Source organism: Acanthamoeba castellanii (assembly GCF_000313135.1).
Source record: "Acanthamoeba castellanii str. Neff unplaced genomic scaffold scf7180000084770, whole genome shotgun sequence".
Classification (NCBI taxonomy): Eukaryota; Discosea; order Longamoebia; family Acanthamoebidae; genus Acanthamoeba; species Acanthamoeba castellanii.
Window position 1 is genome coordinate 376,029 of NW_004457532.1, and position 20,717 is coordinate 396,745.

General features: G+C 59.1%; 11 protein-coding genes across 11 annotated transcripts; 7 read left to right on the plus strand and 4 right to left on the minus strand.

Moving 5' to 3' along the window:
- Positions 1-152: 152 nt before the first annotated feature.
- ACA1_264780 (uncharacterized protein) lies at positions 153-452 on the plus strand (the record flags this gene model as incomplete). The annotated part of the gene is made up of 1 exon (XM_004341341.1): positions 153-452. One exon carries the CDS (start codon positions 153-155, stop codon positions 450-452), a length of 300 nt encoding a protein of 99 aa, XP_004341389.1.
- A 553-nt stretch (positions 453-1,005) lies between these two features.
- Positions 1,006-1,218, plus strand: ACA1_264790 (uncharacterized protein; the record flags this gene model as incomplete). Its single annotated transcript, XM_004341342.1, has 1 exon — positions 1,006-1,218. The coding sequence occupies one exon, from the start codon at positions 1,006-1,008 to the stop codon at positions 1,216-1,218; it is 213 nt and encodes a 70-aa protein (XP_004341390.1).
- A 161-nt stretch (positions 1,219-1,379) lies between these two features.
- On the plus strand, positions 1,380-2,688 carry ACA1_264800 (uncharacterized protein; the record flags this gene model as incomplete). Its single annotated transcript, XM_004341343.1, has 6 exons — positions 1,380-1,581; positions 1,689-1,800; positions 1,904-2,055; positions 2,146-2,280; positions 2,364-2,527; positions 2,602-2,688. The coding sequence occupies 6 exons, from the start codon at positions 1,380-1,382 to the stop codon at positions 2,686-2,688; spliced, it is 852 nt and encodes a 283-aa protein (XP_004341391.1).
- A 128-nt stretch (positions 2,689-2,816) lies between these two features.
- Positions 2,817-4,842, plus strand: ACA1_264810 (leucine rich repeat domain containing protein; the record flags this gene model as incomplete). Its single annotated transcript, XM_004341344.1, has 9 exons — positions 2,817-2,920; positions 3,044-3,161; positions 3,232-3,375; positions 3,402-3,527; positions 3,628-3,751; positions 3,876-4,186; positions 4,227-4,241; positions 4,327-4,406; positions 4,533-4,842. The coding sequence occupies 9 exons, from the start codon at positions 2,817-2,819 to the stop codon at positions 4,840-4,842; spliced, it is 1,332 nt and encodes a 443-aa protein (XP_004341392.1).
- A 22-nt stretch (positions 4,843-4,864) lies between these two features.
- On the minus strand, positions 4,865-7,413 carry ACA1_264820 (kelch repeatcontaining protein; the record flags this gene model as incomplete). Its single annotated transcript, XM_004341345.1, has 7 exons — positions 4,865-5,091; positions 5,190-5,458; positions 5,543-5,624; positions 5,702-5,860; positions 6,007-6,085; positions 6,189-7,259; positions 7,399-7,413. The coding sequence occupies 7 exons, from the start codon at positions 7,411-7,413 to the stop codon at positions 4,865-4,867; spliced, it is 1,902 nt and encodes a 633-aa protein (XP_004341393.1).
- Positions 7,414-7,674: 261 nt separating this feature from the next.
- On the minus strand, positions 7,675-9,545 carry ACA1_264830 (uncharacterized protein; the record flags this gene model as incomplete). Its single annotated transcript, XM_004341346.1, has 4 exons — positions 7,675-7,817; positions 7,927-8,006; positions 8,130-8,262; positions 8,387-9,545. 4 exons carry the CDS (start codon positions 9,543-9,545, stop codon positions 7,675-7,677), a joined length of 1,515 nt encoding a protein of 504 aa, XP_004341394.1.
- A 620-nt stretch (positions 9,546-10,165) lies between these two features.
- ACA1_264840 (leucine rich repeat domain containing protein) lies at positions 10,166-12,945 on the minus strand (the record flags this gene model as incomplete). Its single annotated transcript, XM_004341347.1, has 11 exons — positions 10,166-10,176; positions 10,257-10,396; positions 10,441-10,592; positions 10,674-10,746; positions 10,815-10,953; positions 11,027-11,152; positions 11,222-11,512; positions 11,585-11,693; positions 11,911-11,953; positions 12,027-12,129; positions 12,207-12,945. 11 exons carry the CDS (start codon positions 12,943-12,945, stop codon positions 10,166-10,168), a joined length of 1,926 nt encoding a protein of 641 aa, XP_004341395.1.
- Positions 12,946-13,437: 492 nt separating this feature from the next.
- Positions 13,438-14,349, plus strand: ACA1_264850 (MaoClike domain containing protein; the record flags this gene model as incomplete). The annotated part of the gene is made up of 5 exons (XM_004341348.1): positions 13,438-13,554; positions 13,627-13,738; positions 13,830-13,922; positions 14,035-14,175; positions 14,252-14,349. 5 exons carry the CDS (start codon positions 13,438-13,440, stop codon positions 14,347-14,349), a joined length of 561 nt encoding a protein of 186 aa, XP_004341396.1.
- A 92-nt stretch (positions 14,350-14,441) lies between these two features.
- ACA1_264860 (premRNA processing factor 3 (PRP3) protein) lies at positions 14,442-16,441 on the minus strand (the record flags this gene model as incomplete). Its single annotated transcript, XM_004341349.1, has 3 exons — positions 14,442-14,532; positions 14,640-15,011; positions 15,105-16,441. 3 exons carry the CDS (start codon positions 16,439-16,441, stop codon positions 14,442-14,444), a joined length of 1,800 nt encoding a protein of 599 aa, XP_004341397.1.
- Positions 16,442-16,992: 551 nt separating this feature from the next.
- Positions 16,993-17,909, plus strand: ACA1_264870 (polypeptide deformylase; the record flags this gene model as incomplete). The annotated part of the gene is made up of 4 exons (XM_004341350.1): positions 16,993-17,115; positions 17,233-17,387; positions 17,493-17,620; positions 17,791-17,909. The coding sequence occupies 4 exons, from the start codon at positions 16,993-16,995 to the stop codon at positions 17,907-17,909; spliced, it is 525 nt and encodes a 174-aa protein (XP_004341398.1).
- Positions 17,910-18,209: 300 nt separating this feature from the next.
- ACA1_264880 (uncharacterized protein) lies at positions 18,210-20,660 on the plus strand (the record flags this gene model as incomplete). Its single annotated transcript, XM_004341351.1, has 10 exons — positions 18,210-18,306; positions 18,410-18,465; positions 18,579-18,633; positions 18,723-18,807; positions 18,916-19,048; positions 19,185-19,438; positions 19,554-19,780; positions 19,886-20,031; positions 20,177-20,445; positions 20,549-20,660. 10 exons carry the CDS (start codon positions 18,210-18,212, stop codon positions 20,658-20,660), a joined length of 1,434 nt encoding a protein of 477 aa, XP_004341399.1.
- Between the last annotated feature and the right edge of the window lie 57 nt (positions 20,661-20,717).

The following is a 20,717-nucleotide window of genomic DNA, read 5'->3' on the forward strand; positions in this document are numbered from 1 at the left end:
AACATCCACTGACTTCTCCGATAATGGACATCAAGCTCACGCCCCAACCTATAAAAGCCACGCACCCCGGCCTTGTCCAATTCATCAAACAACCACAAACTAATACAACAAGGCACCCCCGCCTCTACCACTACCCACAACTCAACTACACAATGAGGCTTCCCGCTCTCCGCCGCAGCAACGACTCCTACACCAAGGTCGACGCCTCGCCGGCCGTCGTGGACGACGAACACTCCGAGAAGGCGCTCAACAAATGGCAGCAGAAGCTCAGCGCCGAGACGCCGGTCGTGGACGATCTGCCCTTCGCCCTGGGCACGAAGGCCCCGTCGGTCCGGTCCCCGCGCGCCCTCATCGCCGAGCGGGGCATCAAGAAGCACCGCGACAACGCGCAGGTGTCGGCCATGGAGGCCTTCTACGCCACCAACCCCGACGTGTGGGCGCTCAGCCACTGAGCGTCGCACCGGCAACTCGCGACCCCTCTCCCTTGCACATACATACCTCAACCCCGTCGAAATCCGCGCATCGGTCCCGATATCTGACACCGACGCGCAGACCGTGAACATAAATGTAATTTATTATAAAAGATTAAAAAAATGTAAAGCAAACCCGACTATCTCAATTTCCAAAACAGTGTGCAAACTAATACGAAACTCGGGTAGCAATCGTAGGGTTCACTAATCTTGTGCAATCATCTCGCGATCCATCCGCAGCTGATCTCAACCCATCAACTGCCACTCCATAACTACTCCTACACTCCACATAATGCGATCCTCTGTGCGAAATGCCGCTGCAGCGAGGTGGGCTTCAGCCCCTGCGCGATTTTCGTCGTCTCTGCGCCTCTACCGCTCCTCATCTCTCGCATCTGCCCACACTATCTTGCGATCAACATCTTCGCGGACTTATTCGTCATCATCGGTTCCTCCTCGGCCCGGTCACGACCAGGATCTTCAGCCGCCCCCGGGCGCGAAGGAGGGAGACATTGATTACACCGAGTACCTGGCCAAGATGGACAGACTCGAGAAGCCCAAGGGTGGGCTGCCTCGTGCCAACAAGATTGCCGCCCTTCTGACCGGCATCCCGATGCTTCTCATCCTCTACCACATGCTCTTCCCCACTCCCATCGAAAAGAACGAGTGGTTCCAGCTGGAGAAGGAACACAGAGATCGAATGGTGCGGGCCATGGAGGAGGCCAACGCCAACGCCAACTCCAAGAAGTAGCGACCTTGCTTCGATCCATCCTTGTTTTCACTTGCAAATACAACACCCTGTTTTCCTCTTCTGCGGTGTACTTCTTTTTCACCTTCTCCTTGAACCCTCAGCCACCGTAACAACACCACCTTGAGAGCAGCTGCAGCTTCAGCTTGAAGGCGAAGAAGAAGATGACGGAGGCCTGGTCCCCGTGCGAAACCGTGCCCGCGAGCCTGGTGGCCCAGTGCTGCGGGTGGCTCGCCGGCCACACGCACCAGTTCGACTCGTTGGCGGGTCTGCCCACGGACCTGCGCGAGACAGTCCTGCGCTGCCTGGCCCAGCGCGAGCTCCTCGACGACCGCACCTTCGGCCTCCTCTTCTCCCCTCAGGGTGGTGACCAACCCCCCCCCGCACACCACCTTCTGGAAACGTTGAGCGAAAGAAAATCGCGCATGTGCGTGTGCGGTCGTGTGTGCGGTGGTGCGTGTGTCGTGCAACAGCGGGGTTTGGTAGATTGCGGCTGGCGGGCAACGGCGTGAGCGACGCCGGGCTGTGCCGCTTTCTGGACGAATGCCACGACTCGCTCGCTGAGCTGACCATCACGAGCTGCCCGTGCGTCGTCGCTTTCGCTCTTTTCCTTCTATCGCTCTTTCACTCTTATGATGGCTCCCTGGTGCATGCGCCCAACATTGCCTCACCTATGTATCCCGTGCAGGCGGATATCGGGCCTCTCGCTACAGCGCGTGGGGCAGCTGTGCACCGGCCTGCGCTCGCTGCACATCAGCGACCCCGGCCCGCTCGTTGACGAGCCCGCCATCGCCAGCCTCTTCCCCTCTTCTTCTTCTCGAGACGAGGGCGGACACACCGGTAGGCGTTATCTTCTTGCCACCGCACACGCACCGCCGCACACGCATCACCGCACACGCACACGGTCTATTGATAAGTTGCAAGGGACAGGGCATGGTGGCACTCTGCGTTCGTTGGTGCTGGATGCGTGCGGGGAGAGGCTCCAAGACGCTTCCCTCGTGCGCATGGCGCAGTTGTGGTCCGGCCTGTGCGCCCTCCGACTCTCCGAATGCCCGGACCTGTCTGGTATAGGACCTGACGCCCACCTACATTCCTTTTTCAGGCTCCTTTCCGCTCTCACCTCCTGTCGCTGGTGCGACGTGTTGCAGATGCATTTGTCTACGCGTCGGCGCCGATTCTGTCGGGTTCGCTCACCTCACTCGAACTGAGTGGGTGCTCTTACCTCTCCGACCTTTCCCTGCGCGCCCTCGTACGAATCCCCTCATTTCCTGTCCTCCTCGCCGAGACCCCGAACCTCATTGCCGTGAGACGTGTGCGCACGCACGCACACAACACACACGCACGCACGCACGCACGCAACACACACACACGCACACCGGTGCACAGACGAAGCATTTGACCAACTTGGCAACACTGAAGTTGAACCAAAACCCCAGCATCACCCACAAGGGGCTCGCTCACATTGCCACGTAACAACCTCCTCGAGTCCCTGCTTGTCCCAACCAGACCCAGGAGAGACTCCTCTCACTGCGCCCGTGCTTGCGTGCGTGTGTTCGGGCGGGCCTAGGTCGAGCGTGGGAGCCAGCCTGACCTGGCTCGAGATGAACGCCAACTCGCTGAGTGCCATCCCTCCAGAGATCGGCCACATGACCGCCCTCACCCACCTCTCGGCTGGTTCCAACAATATCGCCTCCCTTCCGCCCGAGTACGCCTTTCTCACAATTATTGCTTTTCTCAAGGACCGTGTGCGTGTGCGTGTGCGTGTGCGGTGGTGCGTGTGCGTGTGCGTGTGCGTGTGCGTGCTGACAATCTGCACTCGTTGTGACAGGATTGGGAATTTGAAGAACTTGACCTCTCTGATGCTGTTCTACACCCAGCTGCAAACATTGCCCAACGAGTTCTGCGCGCTGTTCAGCCTCAAGACGCTCCATCTGGGTGCCAATGAGGTACGCAACCAAGGGCGCCTTCAACTTTGCCGTTGTTGTTGATGATGATGATGATGACTTCCTTCGTCAGATCACGCGACTCCCGGATGCTTTTGGCGACCTGACGAGTCTGGAGGCGCTCTGTCTAAACGACAACCAGCTCGAGGCTCTTCCCTCGTCGATCGGCAAGTTGCACCAGCTGCGGGCACGTCCCACCACCAACGGAAAGCTGCGTGTGCCATGGCTGACGCACGCGAGCAGGTCTTCTCGCTCGCCACTTCCGTGCGAGACGAGTTCCCGCCGGGCTTCTGGACTCTCACCCAGCTGCAGACGCTCGATCTGGCCACCGCCCACATTGACCACCTTCCTGACGAAATCGGCCAGCTGGTACTACACGCACACATGCACACGCACACGCACACACACGCACAGAGATGTACGCAACGTTAACGTGAAGGTGCTGGACTGGCGCGTGGGTGTCGGACAGAGGGGCCTGACTAGCCTCGACTTGGAGCCCAACGATCTGCAATCCCTGCCGGACAGCCTTTGCTGCCTGACCGACCTCAAGAGACTCGCCCTGGCCCACAACTTACTCACCGAGTTACCTTCAGGTGTGGTGGTGTGTCGTGTGTGTCGTGTGTGTCGTGTCGTGTCGTGTCGTGTGTGTCGTGTCGTGTCGTGTCGTGTCGTGTGCGTGCGATGGGTTACACTTTAACATCAGTTATTACCAATCAGAGATCGGGAAGCTGAGCAACCTAACATTCCTTTCGGTGGACAACAACCGACTCCTGTCTCTTCCGGCCTCGGTGGCCAACCTACACAAGCTCAAGGCCCTCTGCCTCGCCGCCAACGACGGCCTCGGCCCCAGCCTCGCCAACCTGGGCCTACCATCGTGCGCAGACCAACCACAGCAGCAGCCGCCGCCGCCGACACAACAACGCCAGCTCTTCCCCGAGCTGTGCGTACTGAGCCTGGAGCGCACCGGGCTGGCCTCGCTTCCGCCCTTCGTGTGCCAGGTGGCCTCGTTGACCGCCCTCTCCCTCGGGGTTCAACTCTCTGACGTCCCTCCCCGCCGACTTCGCCCAGCTGCAACGGCTCAAGGTACGCGCACGCACGCACGCACGCACAACCGGCTGGTGGGCACCACAACGGCGAGTCCCTGACCGTGCCGCGCGCGTGCGCACAGACACTCGATCTCGGCTCGAACCTCTTTGCGGGTGTATTGCCCACCGCTGTCCTGGGCCTCGCCCAACTGATTGAACTCAGGTGCAGTCTCCACTCAGCTCTCTTGTGTCGTGTGTGTGTGTTGCGTGTGTTCGTGTGTCATGTGTGTGTGTCGTCGTGTGTCGTGTGTGTCGTGGGTCCTTACTTACATCTACGGCCCGGCCAAAGTGTCGACCACAACGCGCTGAGCGAGCTGCCCGACGAGCTCGGCAGTCGGCTGTCGCGCTTGCGTAGCGTCAACTTGAGCGGCAACCACTTCGGCGAGGTGCCGCGGCAGATCATGGACATGCCGGCGCTCGAGCGGGTGGACCTCTCGGCCAACTTCATCGTCGGCATCGACGACGACGCCCGGGAGGCCCTCCTCCGCATGCCGCTCCTCAGGGAGCTCGACGTGAGCGAGAACCCGGTGGCCGAGCAGCCGCTGCCCGCCGCGCTGCAGGACCTCCTCACCACCACCAGACAAGACCAAGATCCATAAATTAAATTGACATGTCTCCTCGCTACAGCTGATCGTCACTGTCGAGGGTACTGGCGTCAAAGGCAACCGCTCCTCTGCTCCTGGCCGCTCTGCGCTTGAGGACAGCCACCGCCAACGCAACGGCGATGAACAACAGGACGAATGCTATGGCCAGTGGTATCGCCACCGACACGCCGATGATGAGGCCCACATCATCGCTGCTTCCCCCTTGACCACTCCCTTCGTGGCCGCTCAGCAACAGTCCAAAATCTGCCCCCCCCCACCAACCCCCACGCGATCGAGTGTCAGTCAGCACCCAACAGCAACCATCAGCGTGAAGAAAGAGCATGGCCCAAGGCAGCGCCTACCTGGGTCGAACAGCAGAGTGTCGTTGAAGTGGTCGAAGGTGAGGAGCAGCAACGAGCTGGCGACCTCTGCCGAAGCTGCCATCGACACGCGCGACGGGCTTTCTCCCGACTGCTCGGCAAAATTGAGGAGACGCACCACGGTGCTGGCCTGGTCGGCCGTGGCGCTGGCGAAGTGGAACGTGGTCATGCCCGCCTGCGGCGTGTCGACCCACCGCGTGTAGCGCACGAACGGGGGAGAGATCCTGATCGCCAACCGCAGCTTGCCCGACCTGCATGCAGGCAGGGGAGAGGGTGTCAACTCCACTCCATAGACGGTGCGAAAAACGGCCTCAAGGCGAAGTGGTTTGGCATACGTGGCGTTCTTCCATTTCCACGAGCCGACGTTGAGGGAAAACTTGAGCAACGCTGGCGTGACCGTGAAGGTGTAGTTGCTCTCTGGCGGCCATTGGGAAGCTATGATATCAGAACATGCGCAAACACACTGGACGAACCAACGAAAGAAAAGAACGAACCGGTGGTGATGAGCTCATCGGAGCCAAAGGTGTTGAAGAGGTATTGAAGAGTTGCGTTGTTGGCTCCACTGGTCGCCGCGCCGAGATGGCTGGTGAAGACGTACTCGCTGGTCTGGCCACCTGTTGCTGATCCATTCTTCTGCTCCACCGTCCACCCCACTGAACACGCGCATACCAAGTGGTCGTTGAGATCTGCTCAAGTTCAGGCGGACACCACCGCTCACGCACACGCACCTCCGCACACGCACACACGCACACGCACACACACACTCACCACCGCACACTCAGTCACACGCATGGCATACCGTCTTGGAGATCGATCGTCTCCAGCACGGTGTCGAGTGGCGAGATCTCTTCCAGACTCACCAAGTTGAGGTCGACGACCTGTTGTGTCACCTCTCCTCCTCCTCCTCCTCCTCCTTGTCGTCGTTGTCGTCACGTCACCAGCTCACTGTCAGCAAAGAGTCAACCGATCACAAGAGAGCACCTTACCTGATGATTGGCTGCTGCTGATGGTAATGGCCGGCGTGGTGAGGTTGAACTCGGCCGCCACGACGGTTAAAGGGACCGGAACTGCCGAGCGAGTGGCCGAGATGTTGTAGATGTCCACCGCGGAGGAGTGCACGGCCCCATCGTAGCCTCCGGCGAAGAGCGCCAGGCCGTCGGCGGAGGCTGCTTGCAAGAAGTGGCGGGCCTGGGAGAGCGAGGCCGTGGTCCAGCTGTCGGACAGCGCGTTGTAGATGTCCACCATGGAGGAGGAGATGCCATTCGAGCTATCGAAGCCGCCAGCAAAGAAGGCCAGGCTGCCGGCCGAGGTGGCGACCAAGTTCTGGCGGGCCTGGGCGAGCGTGGCCGTGGTCCACCTGTCGGACGATGCGTTGTAGATGTCCACCACCGCCGAGGAGCTCGAACCACTGATGGCCCCTCCAGCAAAGAGGGCCAGGCCGCCGACCGAGGTGGCTGCCAAGTCCCAGCGGGCCTGGGAGAGTGTGGCTTGCGTCCAGCGGTTGGATGAGGCGTTGTAGATGTCCACCCGGTTGCAGTAACCCCCATCGTTGCCCCCGGCGAAGAAGGCCAGGCCGCCGACCGACGTTGCCGCCAAGCCGTAACGGGCCTGGGAGAGCGAGGTGTTGGTCCAGAGGTTGGACGACGCGTTGTAGATCTCCACCACATTGGAGAAGCTCCCACTGGTAGCGACACCTCCAGCGAAGAAGGCCAGGCCGCCAACCGAGGTAGCGGCCATGAGGTAGCGGGCCTGGATGAGCGAGGTGTTGGTCCAGAGGTTGGATGACGTGTTGTAGATCTCCACCCGGGAGGAGAGAGCCGCAGTCGCGCGGTAGCCTCCGGCGAAGAGGGCCAGGCCGCCGACCGACGTTGCGGCCAAGCTGTAGTGGCCCTGGGGGAGCGATGCCTGCGTCCAGCTGCCGGACGACGCGTTGTAGATGTCGCACACGGAAGAGACCCCCGAAGCGCTGTTGTAGCCTCCAGCGAAGAAGGCCAGGCTGCCGACCGTGGTTGCCGCCAATCTGCCGCGGGCCTGGGCAAGCGAGGCAGTCAACTGCGCGGCGGCTGTGGAGGGAGATGGGTAAGAGTGAGTGCGGCCATCTTCATCGATGAAAGGGTTGGGTGCAGGGCCTAGGACCTGCAGGCAGTGGTGTGAACAGTAGGCTGGCAAGCAGTAGCAAGCCAACAATAACGGGTCTGGCTGTCATCTCTCCTGTTTGCTTCTACTTCTTCTCCTTCTCGGGGTTCAGAAGGAAACCAAGAATGACCCATCACACTTTGGTGAATGTGCCTCCCGACACTGAAAGTAACACAATTAATTAGGGTGGGACCACTTGAGTGGCCCATTGTCCTCCGGTTGCCAGATCCGTGGCCCACGCGACGGGTATCAATAAATTATATTATATTATTAATACTACCCTTGTCGTCGGTCGCGCCAGTGAACGATGATGGTTGGTGGTTGATGATGATCACTGGTCGAGGGCGACGACGGCGGTGAACGATGCCAGTTTCTGCTTCAGCGCTTGAACGAGACCGGACGTGAGGGAAGGGTAGTCGCTGCCCGATTCGTAGATCGACAAGATGAGGTACAGGAGATCCGTATCGCGAACGCCTGCCACCCCCCCCGGTGCCGAGCCGACGATCATTACGCATGCACTTACTTTGTGGCGCGCTGGTGGGTCTGCGTGCGTGCGTGCTGCGTGCGTGCGTGCGGCTTTTACCTTTTGGCGTCTGGAGGCTCTTGGTGAGAGTGGTCATATACTTGGAGGCGAACTTGTCCTGCGCCAGCCCGGCAACGTGTCTGGAAAAGAGGAAGAGACAATGCCCGGACGCCTTAGCCTTCGTCGTCTTCACGAAGAGTTGCCTCGTACTACTCCCACTACTACTAGGCGCCCCGAAGCGAATGGGTTAGGGCTTGGCTTACCTGGCGTTGCACGAAAAGAGCAGCGCGCCCTTGGAGTGACCGGGACTGCACTCTATGAAGTCCTCCCCGAAGCACGTGATCGCGATGTCCTCCACGATGTTGCCTCGTGGTGGCGAATGCCTGACAGTGAACGCTGTTGTTGGGCCAACCAGTGGGGAAAGCAGACGAGCGAATGGGTGAGTGAGTGACTGAGTGATCCCAGTGTGCAGAGCGAAGCCCAAGCGCGGGCGGGGGGGGGAAGAGGTGGGACGCGGTACTGATTCCCTCGGGCACGAGCTCGAACGTGGCGACGATCTCGAGCACTCGTCGCTCCTCGTCGTCGTCTGCGTCGTCCGTCCCATCGCCGCGTTCTCCTCCATCGCCGCCGTCGGCCGAGTCGCCCAGGAGCGTCGCCAGCCCTGCCGCCGCCGCCGCGGCTGCCCCGCCGGCAGGAGCCGCACCACCCACCGACGCGCCGCTGATCGTGCTACCGCCGGCGCCAGGTCCAGCGCTGGGCTTGCGCGGGGCCAGGCGCGAGGCGAGCGAGTGCCAGCGAACCCGGAGGAAGCGTCGGAGGAAGGCGACGACGTTGACGTAGTCGTTGAGCTCGGTGGGCAGAACGCCAGAGTACTCGCTGCGTTCGTCGAGGGCGTGATCGAAGATGGCGAAGGCGCAACAGGTGCGGAGAGACCATACCCCAGTGCGCTGCTGCGAGGCGTCGAGCTGGCCGCCCACCCGGGTCTGGAGCGCGCCGTAGTGCTCGTCGCGTCGCAGATGGGCGCGAGTGCGGTCCTCGCGTCGCCCGTTCTTGAGGTCCTGCAACAGCTGATCGAATCGCTGCACGCTCTTCTTGGCAGTTCGTCGCCGTCCTCGGTGCTGGCGCGGGTCTCTGTCGGTGCTGGTGCTGTGACGTCGATAATCGATTGATGAAGTAGCGGTGGATGAGGGTTGTGTTGGAGAGGGAGTGCTGGATGAGTAGGTGGAAGATGAGACTGGTGGAGGTCGCTGCAGGGCGGTTCGTGGCCGCGTGGCAGCCATTTCTTCCACATCTTCGAAGACGTGAACAAGATTCTCGAAGGAGAAGAGCGAATCGAGCTTGGCTGCGAGGGCAAAAGCCCTTTCGGGCGAAGCAAGTGCCATCTTGCCCGTGTGGTAGCGCCTCAAGATTCGCAGCCTCTCCTCTTGAAATCGCAACACGTCCTCGAAGAATTTGAGCTCCAGTGCGCGTTCTCTGTCGCCGTTTCCATCAGTGCCGGCTGATGGGACGAGGAACGAGGCAAGCTCTCCATAGGTTGCTATCTCATCCGCCCTCTGCCCACCGACGCCGCCTCCTGCGCTCGTGTCGTGGCAATCGCTCTGCCATTCCTCGTCCTCATCGTCGCTGTCGATCACAAACCCCTCGAGATTGCGCTTGGGCAATCGTTGCTGCCTATGCATTACCGTCTATCCCTCCGTGCACGATTCACCGCCCGATCTTCTGCTGTCCTGTTAGATATCTTCTGCCCGCCTTGGTTGGGCTGACACAACAATAGCTCCTCGTTCATTGCAACCGGAATCCCAGGAATTCGCCGGTCTATTTATGCCGAAGGGCCACAGTTTTATTTTGCCGAAGCAACAATGTAATAATTATTTTTACGGACTGGACACGTCAGCAGCACCCCGCTATTAAGGAGTGGTCAGCAGCACCCCACACTGTTGGACACAACACACGTCGTCCCATAGAGCATCTTTATTATAATTCTCTTTTTTTTTGGAATTTGGAATTGTACAAACAATGATACAACAAACACGTATCCTCCTCCACTCTCGAGGGAGTCCGAGACAGCTTGAGCCGCCCTCGTTCCTGAACTCGTCCCTCTTCCTCGCGCGCGCCCGCCTCCTTCTCCTTCTCCCTCTTCTCCTTGATCTTGGCCTGCCCCACCGCTGAGCTTCCCTCTACGCTTCGCTTGGCCACCTCTTCGCTGTCCGTGTTGGCGTGGATAAAAGGAAGAGGCGAAGAGGGGTTTGACAAAACGAGGGATGAAAGCGCAGTTCGAGGGCGACACAGGAGCCGACCCTTACGACGATTCTGTTGTGGATGGGTGTCATGATAATGTGAGTGGGCGCGCACACTGACTTGCAAGGAGGGCGGAAGTGGGACACCCGTACCCAGCGACTCTTGGAGACGATCGCCAAGGTAGTTGAAGACGGCCTGGGAGCCGCCCTCGGTGATCTCCTGGGGAATGTCCTCCAGAGGGTTGTCGTCCATGCCGAACAGCCTGATGCGCAGAAAGAGCCAAAGCGGTGAGCTGCAGGCGACCAAGTATAGAGCAAGGAGAAGAGGTTGCCATACCTCAGGTTATCGAGATTATAGAGAGTATCGGGCAGATCGTTGATGTCGTTGTCGTTGAAGGTCAGGACTTCGAGACCCTTCATGCTTCCCATCTCGGTCGGGAGTTCGGTGAGCTTGTTCTCGTCCAAGTTCAGCTCGGTAAGCGACAGAAGCTGTTGGAGGGAATGAAAGCGTCAGCGAAAGCCTTGCCTCACAACTAGTCGCTGCCCGCTTGGCTCGGATAGAGGACGTACGCTGCCAATTTGGGACGTCAGCGTTGTGAGCTTGTTGTAGTTAAGGAGCAGGCACGAGAGGCCGGTGAGCTTCCTGTGGTTCGAACGAATCTGGTCGTTAGACGGGAATACGATCGCAGTGGCGCTCTGGGTGGCACGTACCCGATCTCCGGAGGCAACTCCTTCAGAAGGTTACCGCCCAGGTTGAGCTTCTTGAGCGAGGTCAGGTTGCCAATCTCAGCGGGCAACGAGTTGAGCATGTTGTCGTTGAAGTCGAGCAGCCGCAAGTTCACCAGTTGCCCTGCATCATCATAATAATAATAAGAGGTCAGCTCGCCTCCTTGGTGGCACCCGAGTCAAACCACAACACATACCGATTTCGGGAACGAGGTTGGTCAGCTCGTTTGCCGACGCGTGAAGCTCGTGCAGGTTGGTGAGCATGGCAATGGAGGGGGTAAGCTTTGTGAGCTCGTTGCTGCTGATGTCGAGCACGCGCAGACCTGTGAAGGAGTTGGTGGTGAGCGAAACTGGGACTTCAAAACGCAAGCCGGGCCACAAGGTCGACGTACCCGGAAGCATAACAACGGATCCCAAGTTGGTCAACTGGTTGTCGTTCAGGAAGAGCTCCTCGAGCGACTTGAGCTGTCCCAGCTCGTCCGGCAGCTCGGCCAGCATGTTCCTGCTGAGATAGATCTTGTGAAGGTTCTTCAGCTTGGAGATCTCAGTCGGAAGCCCGGTCAGCCTGTTGCCCTCCAAATCTAGCTCCTCGAGCTTGTCCAGGTCGCCAATCTCGCGAGGCAGCTCCTTGATGTGGTTGTACTTGAGGTGGAGACGCTTCAGGCTCTTAAGACTGCCCAGACCTGTGCCGGAGATGAAACTTAGCCCGAGAAAGATACAAATATATTCGTGACCGTCTGTGGCAAGTGGCGTACCCTGGGGAAGAGTCTCCAAGTTGTTGTACTGGATGTCGAGGTTCTCCAGCTTCTCGAGCTTGGCCACGGAGGCGAAGGAGCTGATGGAGTTGTGCTGCAAGTCGAGCACCTGCAGCATGGAGAGCTGACCCAGGCTCGCGGGCACTGCGGTGAGCTTGTTGTTGCGAACACTCAGCGCCTGGGATGTCAAAGAGGGTTGTTAGTTTGAATGGCGGCCGCCCTGCAAGCAAGAGGCAAGCACGTACGTCAAGCTTCTTGAGGTTTTTGATTTCGTCCGGGAGGTTAGTGAGCTTGTTGAAGCGAAGGAAAAGCTTCTTGAGCTCGACCAGGTTGCCAATCTCTGGCGGGATGGCCGTCAATTTGTTGAACCTGTTGCCGAGGATGGAATCCCGGCGATTAGATTGTAATGCAAATGAAGAGAAAAAGGGGCAGCAAAACGAACCTGAGATCGAGCATTTGAAGATTTTTCAGTTTGCCCAGTTCGGGAGGGAGAGTCGAAATGCTGTTCTCGTTCAGACCCAGCGCGGTCAAGTTGGTGAGCTTGCCTGTGACAAAGTGGATCAGAGTGTGAGCAACTCAAGTTGAAGCCGTCCCATTACCATGGTTGTCGAGGGTGTGGTACCAATGGCCGGCGGGAGGGCGGTGAGCTTGTTGTCGTAGAGATTGAGGATCTTCAAGTTGGTGAGAAGGCCGATTTTGTCGGGAAGGGTGGTCATCTCCAACCGGTTGAGATCGCACAGCTCCATAGTCTTACACACTTCAGCCCCCTCGGTGAGGTTGGCAAGGTCCTCGAGGGTGAGCTTCGTTTGCGAGGGCGCAGGCATGCGAGCGGATCCCTTCCTCTTGTCGCTCTTCTCGAGCTTTTGTCTGTTCTTCTTCTCCATCTTCTCCTTCTTCTTGCGCTCCTGTTCCTCCTTCTTCTGCTTCTTCTTCCGTTCCTTCTCCTGCTTCTTCAGTTCCTTGACCGAGGGGGCTGCAGCTGCAGGCGTCGCCTTGGGCGCAGTGGCCTCTGTGGTAGCCGCCGCCGCCGCTGGGGATGGGCTTGATGTAGCGATGGGGGTGGAAGCGGCAGTCGGCTTCCCGCCATTCTCCTTGGCCAATGCTTTCAATGGCTTGCTCTTCTCCTCTTCCTCTTTCCCTCGTCCATCCTCAGAGTCCGATTCGTCGTCTGAGACCGAGGCCTCCGAAGTCGAAGTCATTCCATCACCCCGCGACGCCTCATACTCCGCCAGTTTCCTCTTCCACTCCTTCTCCTTCTCTGCCAGCTCTTTCTTCTGTCGTTCGATTTCCTTCTTTTCCTTCAGCCATTCAGCCTCCCTCTTCTTCCATTCCTCCTCCGTCTCCGGCTTGTCGTCATTCATTGTGGCCCAAACCTACGCGCAAGGAAAAGGGGACTGTTAACATCGATCTGATGATCCCCCCGCTCTTGGAAACACGCATTTGCCTGTAGTAATTTCTCGTGTTGCCGAGTACTCGATTTCTAGAGAATCCCCTCCCCGTCCAAGCCTCTCCCAACAAGGAGGTACGCAGGGTACCTTTAGGAGGTAGGTTCAATCTTCGTTCGATTCGTTGCTGGGGCTGGCCGTAAGCAAAAGGGAAAGGAGGCCCGAACAACCGCGCAAACAAACACACAACCCTGCTGCCCCACCAAGCCCGTGCTTGCAAAAAGTGGGGTCCGCGCAACGGCCCCAATTTCCTTATTGGTCGAACTGCGGAAATTTCGCGAACCACACGACGTGGGATTGGCCTGCCCCAGTCATCTCGCCCAAAAGTTAAATTACTTGAATTCCCTCAACATCCACGAAAACAAGAAAATATGCAGGAAAAGAAACGAAAAGAACACAGAAAATACAATGCGAAGAACCACTCAACAAGCTCTGCGTGGCCGGGCTTGTGCTCGCGTGCAGCCACTGACCACTTCGTCAAGCTCGGCGCGCCGTGCTTCGACGCTGGGCCGCTTTTCGCCAACGGTTAGTTCTCTTTCTCCCGCGCTGGCGATCGGAGCAGACCTTCGTTTTTCGTTCTCACCTCTGGCGGCGCAGGAGCCGCTCGCCGTGGGGGACTGGTCGGAGACGCACAAGGTGTTCGGCACCCCCGAAGTGGCGCAGTTCGCCGCGCTCTCGGAGGACATCAACCCGATCCACCTGGACGCCGGTGCCGCCCTCCTGAACTTTTGTTCATCTCACCTCACCTTCTTGTCCTGCCGCCAAGTAGCACGTAGTGCTCACCTCGCTACTTCACCCAGCCTACGCCGAAAAGACTCGCTTCGGCGCTCGTATCGTGCACGGCATGCTCTCCGCCTCCCTCTTCTCGGGCATCCTCGGCAGCCAGATACCCGGTACCCGCGCCTATGCTGTACTACACGTCGTGTTGCTGCTATCATCGTCTACTTCGTCTGGGACCATGATCATCTTGTAGGCAAATAATAATATTGATATGATGTGTGGCAGGTGCCATCTACGTCTCGCAGAGCCTCTCGTTCAAGGCCCCGATCTACGTGGGGGAGAAGGTGACCGCCAAGGTGGAGGTCACGGCCATCCACCCCTCCAAGCCCTTCGTCACCTTCACCACCAAGTGTCTCAACACCAAAGGTCCGACAGCATAACGCCGTTGCCCCCCCCCCAACTTCTTCACTGACGCGGCCTTGGTCGTGGGCGACGTCTGTAGGAGGAGTGTGCATTGACGGTGAAGCGGTGGTGTACATTCCCCACCAACACAAAAACAAGAACAAGGACAAGAGCGATGGCGACAAGCGAGAAGAATGAGAGGCTCAAGCCACACACACACGCACACACACACACGGGGGAGGTCAAACCGAGAATATATTCTTATTCTGCCGTGTGACTGGTTCGGTCCTCTAGGAGTCGTTCGTGGCCGCAACGCCGGTGCCACCAGCGATGATGGCCTGCACCGAAGGGTTGCGCGGCGCCATGTCCCTCTTGAACGCCCTGTCGTGTACAAGGTCACAATTCCACAGAGTCAGCAAAGGCCAGCAAAAGAAGAAGAAGAAGACGACGAGGATGAAGCGAAAAGGGAAGGCTAAGGAGAGGCGCACCTGCACACGTCCCAGTAGTGTGGGACTCCCCTCTGCTTGAGGAACTTCCTCGCGTCCTTGTCGCTGGGGAAGACGTCCACTTGGAAGTTCTTGAAGGCGGACTTGAGCACGGTGCCCTCCCACACCAGGTCGCAGAAGTTCTGCTGCCGCTCGACCTTGGCCTTCTCCACCTCCTTCTCCACCTCCATGCCCTCGGCGCCCTCGACCTCCTCGGGCTTGGTGTAGTCGTTCCAGTCGATCCTCCGCATCATCAGCTTCTTGTATCTTTCGATCGCCTTGGGTCCTCCCTCCACCAGCACCAGGCAACAGCCACGGTAGAGGACAGCGCAGCCCGTCAGGAAGTTCTGCTGCGCGTTGACGTCCACTTTGTACCTGTGCACGACGCGCCCGACCGTTAGCTTATACGACATGAGCGTGATCACACACACACACACACACACACAAGCACGGGGCGGGTCGACGCACTTGTGCCTCTCGTCGCTCAGGTTGGTGACTCGGAAGAGCGCGACGTGGGTGATGAGGCTGGTGTCCTCCTTGAGCTTCTTGAGCTTCTTGAGCCGGGCCTGCTCGGGTGTGAGCTTCCTCTCCTGGTTTCTCGCGTCGTGGGCCTTGGCTCGCTCCTCCATCTCGGCTCTCACCTTCTTCTCGATCTGGGTCGGGTCCTGTACGGCCTCGGTGGTGAGCACCTTCATCATGTTGGAGATCTTCATGCGGTTCTTGGGCGCCGGGTCGAGGCCGAGCAGGACGCGCTCCTGCTGCTCCCGCTGCTTCTCCGCTCGCGCCCTCCGCCGCATCTTCTTCTGCTCCGCCTTGGTGAGCTTGAGCGGCATCGGCCCGGGCGGCGGCTTCTCGGTGGGCGGCGCCAGCGCGACGGGATGCTCCACGAGATGCGTGATGCGCCGCTCGTTGATGTTGCTGCTCACGGCCGCTTCGTCATCACCATCCACTACCCTCTCCTTCCCCTTTCCCTCTTCATCCGCCACCGCCATGTCGTCCTTCTCCTCACCCTCGGCCTTCTTCTTCTTTTTCTGCTCCTCGTCGGCCGACGTCGATTCGTTGCCGTAGCGCTCCTTGTGGAGCAGCAGCGGCGCGTCCCACCACTCGACGTCGGGCACGGGCTCGTCCTCGTTGTGGATGATCTCCTCGGCCTCCTTGCGCAGCGGCATCAGCGACTTGTCCCGCGGCATATCGCTGCCGGCGCCCTCGTCGGCCGCGCCCATCGAGCTCTCGAGCAGCTCCTTGGCCAGCTTCGTGCGCATGCGCTGCGCCTTCCGGACGTAGGTGCCGGCCTCGACAAAGTTGAACGCGCGACGCGGGCGGGTGACCTTGGGCGCACGCATGCGCGGGTCGAAGTAGGGGTTCTTGGACGGGTCGGTCTCGACGACGGGCGACTCGAGCTTGAACAGCTCCTCGCGCTGCACTCGCTTGTTGATGGCCAGCGTGGCCACCACGGGCGCGCGGCCGGACGAGATGACGCGGCCCTGGTCGTCGATCTCCCGACCCTCGGCATCGAGACGAAGAGGGCGCGGGCCAGGGCCACCAGAACTGGCGATGGGGAGGGACGTCGCGGTCGGGGTCACCAACGCGCCGGGAGGGAGGCGACCTTGGAGAGCGGCCAATTTGGCGTTGATTTTGCTCTGGATCTCGGCCATGACCCTCATCTTCTCGTCCTGTGCTGAAGCGCCGCCAGCAGGGGTGGGCGCTCGCACGGGCTGCTGACCGAGGGGTGCCGCTGGCATGGCGTGAGCCTCCTTCTGCTCCTGGGCCTTCTTCTGCACCTCCACCTTGAGCTTCTCCTTCATCGCGCGAAGGGCATCGAGATTCAGGCCCGGAAGGATTGAGGCCTTGGGCTTCGCCGCATCAGGCGCAGCAGTGGGGGTAGGCTGCGGGGACGGTTGGATTGGGGCGTTCTCAATTTTCGATCCGTTTTCTACATCGACCTTCTTCCCTTGATGGTCGCTGCCCCTGTCGTCCGTTTTGTGTCGCTTCTCCTCCTTCCTTCTGCTGTCCCGATCTCGGCTCCTTTCTCTGCTGCCCCTGTGCTTTCGATCCTTCCTATCCCTGTCTCCATCACGATCTTTCTCATCCCTCCTCGATGACCGGTGTCTATCCTTGTCCGATGATCTGCTACTGCTGTGTTTGCTGTCTTCATCGCGCTTCCTCTTCGAAGAAGAAGAGTGGTCGCTCCTCGAGCTCGACATGATTGCTACCAATTTGCAAACAACAAATTCAAATCGCGGCCTTGCCCACCAACCCAACTTTTCTTTTACATTTCTTGCCCAATCCCACTTTTCTTCCCATAACTGCTGTGTGCCGCCAGCACGAACCTCCACCGGCTCGTAGCTCACATAACATGGCCGCAAGCGTTGTGCTCTTGGGCGACCCGCGGCTTCGCGTTGTCAGCGCTGCCGTGCCCGACGTTGCCGAGTCCCAGTTCGTCTCCGAACGGCGCACACTCGAGGCCACCCTCCAAAAGGTACTTACCGGCCGCAAACTGCAAGTCGACATAAGCGAGGGCACGAAGACGTGCTGTTGGGCTCATCGGCGGCCTTTGCCGCATCGACGGCTTACTCTTGCTTGACCTCTGGACCAGTTTCGCCAGGACAATGGGTTCGGGCGGGCCATCTCGGCACCTCAGATCGGCGTCAACAAGCGGCTGATCGCACTCGACCTGGGGAAGGAGGGTGGAGGGGCGTTCTGCATGGTCAATCCACTCATCACCCACCGATCGGACGAGACCTTTACCATGTACGTACATCTTCTCCTTTTTCATCATCACCATCATCATCGCCGTTTGTCAGCTTCTTGATGCTCCTGCATTCCTCTTCTGGCACGGCACGGTGTCCCAACAAGGTGGGACGATTGCATGAGCTTCCCCTGGCTCTTGGTCAAGGTGCGCCGCCACAAGAGCATCTCCGTCGAGTACCAGGACGAGGAGGGCAACACCAAGAAGTGGGAAAACATCAACCAAGCCGTATCTGGTACCCATTGATTCAAGAACTCGGCCACGATGACATCATCGTCATCTCACGCATCTGTTTCCACCACCCAGAGTTGTTGCAGCACGAGATCGACCACCTTGATGGTACCTGCCACCCACCTACCCACCATCCGGTGCTTGTAAAGAACTCAATAATGAGCTCTTGCGCAGGTGTGCTGGCTGTTGATCGAGCCGAGACCAACAGGGACCTCATCAGCCGCGCGGTCTACGACTCCATGCGTGACCACTTCGACGCGCAGGTGGACTACCACATCACTCCCACCATCTAACCTCCCCGCCCACCCCGCAGCTTCCCGTGCTTCGGCAACTCGGTCACCTTCGCACCTCAACCGTTCCTGTTCGTGCTCGTCCTCTTGCCCGAGCTCAGTTCTTGGTGAGTTCTCTGTGGCGTCCCACAATTTTCTCTACGTTCTTATTTATTATTTTATTTTCACTTTATTTCTGCCCATTCTGTGAGCTCTTCGAGGAAGGAGCAAAGAGAGCAGCAAGGAAGAGAAGGAAGAGAGAAGGCTTCTTCTCTAGCACAACCCACCAACCCTGCACGGCAAACCACGCACAACACAGACAAGATGAGCTCCCTCCACGAAAAAGTGCTGACAAGATGGTCCAAGAGCAAGGTGTCCTTTGACTACAGACGCGCCCTGGAATTGGTCAACCAAGGCCCTGGTACCCCCTCCCCCTCCCCCTCCCCCCCACGATGTCGCTGTGCACAGAACGCGGCAAGTCTCACTTATTTGCACTTTTCCCCTTTCTTCCCCTCTGTTCGCAGCCTCCATGAGCGCGAAGGACATGCTCGACTGGGCAACCAGCCACCCCTTCCTGAAGGTAAGCACTGCCCACCTTTTATTTTCATCTTTTATTTTTTATATTTTGAACAGGACTAATGAGTTAATATTTTTATTTATTTTATTATTTGTTTATTTCTGACTACATGAAAGCTGCGGCGCACGCTGGTTCCCGACGGCATCCTCCCCTGCGAGGCCCACATCATCGGTACACATGCGGCGCGCACGGCCCACCCACCAACCAACACGCCCCGCTCACACGCTCACTGCCACTCACCACTTGCGCGCCCGCTACAGATATCTCCATCAGACCGCCCAAGAGGAGGGGCCGAGGCCCGCGCATCCTCGACGACGACGTCTACGACGCCTTCCCTCCGCTCCGGTATAGCATCCATCTCAGCTCATGACACGCGTCGTGCGTGTGGTGTGTGTGCGGTGGTGTGTGCGGTGTGTGTCGTGTGGCTGACGCTCGTTCGATCGATGAATGCAGGAAGTACGTGGCTCGAGGCCTTTGCGTGCTGGAGACCAAGGACGGCGCTCGCGGAGCGTGCCAGTACCAGATCGTGATCTCGGCCATGAAGAAGTTTACCGGCGGACCCGGCGACGATGACGACCTGGCCGAGGTACCGCGCCGCCCCTCTGCCCTTTTGCCCTAGGTTCTGATTTTTTGACACGACACACGCACACACATTACCGCACACGCACGCACATTCGTCAATGCACACGCACACGCACACACGACACACACACGACACACAGTTCTCCGATGAGGACGACGGTGCCGATACGAACACGCTGCGGGCGCGCTGGCAGCACTACTTCACAGAGAGCAGCGACCACGCGGTGCGGCTGATCGACTCGTCGAAGGAGAACGGCGACTCGGCGCACATGGGCGTGGCGCGGGTCGGCGGCGCCATCTTCCCCGTGCTCGGGAGCAAGCTGGTCCACATCATCGTCGGCACCGCCGACCACGTCGAGCTCTACCCCGAGGCCGAGTTCCGCCACGCCAAAGGGTACCTACGCATCCATCACCTCTTCATAGTCATTCAGCCGCGACTTACTCTCTGTGTCGTGTGTCGTGTCGTTGGTCGTGTCGTGTGTGTCGTGTGTGTCGTGTGTCATGCGTAGATTGGCGCGTGCGTTCTTCGAGACACAGGTCTCTGGGCGGGTGGGCGAGGCCAAGTTCCGGGAATTCCTGGCGACGATGAGCGCCAAGCACTACACGGCCACGTTCGAGTACCTGGACGTCGGCCACCAGCACGTGGAGCTCTTCGCCTTCCCGCGCTCCACGTTCCGCTTCATCGCCTTTACCTCGACCAGCGACGTGTCCCTCCTCTGCTGCGACATCGAAGCCGGTACGCACAATTATTATAATTAATTATTATCATACTTAATTCTCACAATGCAATTATAATAATATAGAATTGTAATAATTGTTTAATGTGGAAAATTGTCTGTAGGCGTGGAGATGGCGGCGCAGGCCGGGTTCGAGACGATGAAGATCACCGCGCACGACGCCAAGGACCAGGACGCCCTCTTCCAGTCCATCCGCCAGACCCACGGCACCGAGGGCAGCGTCGTCTACTACCTCAACGCCGACAACAAGGTGAGCCTTCGCTCGTCCAATGCCGCAGCACACGCACCACCGCACACACATCGCACGCACACGCACACGCACGCCAAAGCGCACGCACCACCGCACGCACACGCACCATAGTGCACGCAGCTTGCTGACCACCCAGTGCCTGCAGGTGATCGGGATGGTGAAGAAGAAGAGCGTGTGGTACATCCTGGTCCGAGCCTTCCGCGAGAAGATGAAGGGCCTCCGCAGCCGCGTCGTGCGCGCGGTGGAGAGCAACCACCTGGACGGGCTGGAGAAGGCGACGGCCGACGTGAAGCGCTCGGTGCGCAAGATGCTGCGGCAGAAGCAGGAGTGGCTGGGCTTCTCCGAACGCGTGAAGGCCGCCTGGGAGGAGCTCGGCATGCGCCTCTGTGACTGGCTCGTCGCACAACTTCGCCAGTACGCACACCCTCCCGCCAGTGCGTGTGCGTGTGCGTGTGCGTGTGCGTGTGCGTGTGCGTGTGCGTGTGGACTGGCTGACCGCTCGTTCCGCGCTCCACAGGAGAAAGCTGGAACCGAGCGAGGTGGGAGACATGTGGCCGCTGGTGTGGAACCGCTTCTTGCGCGAGTGCAAGCAGTCCGACGTTATCAGCCTCGACGGCGAGGCCCTCTAAGAATTTGTATCTACACTTGTGAACAATCATAACAATCACAACAATGACGACGATGAC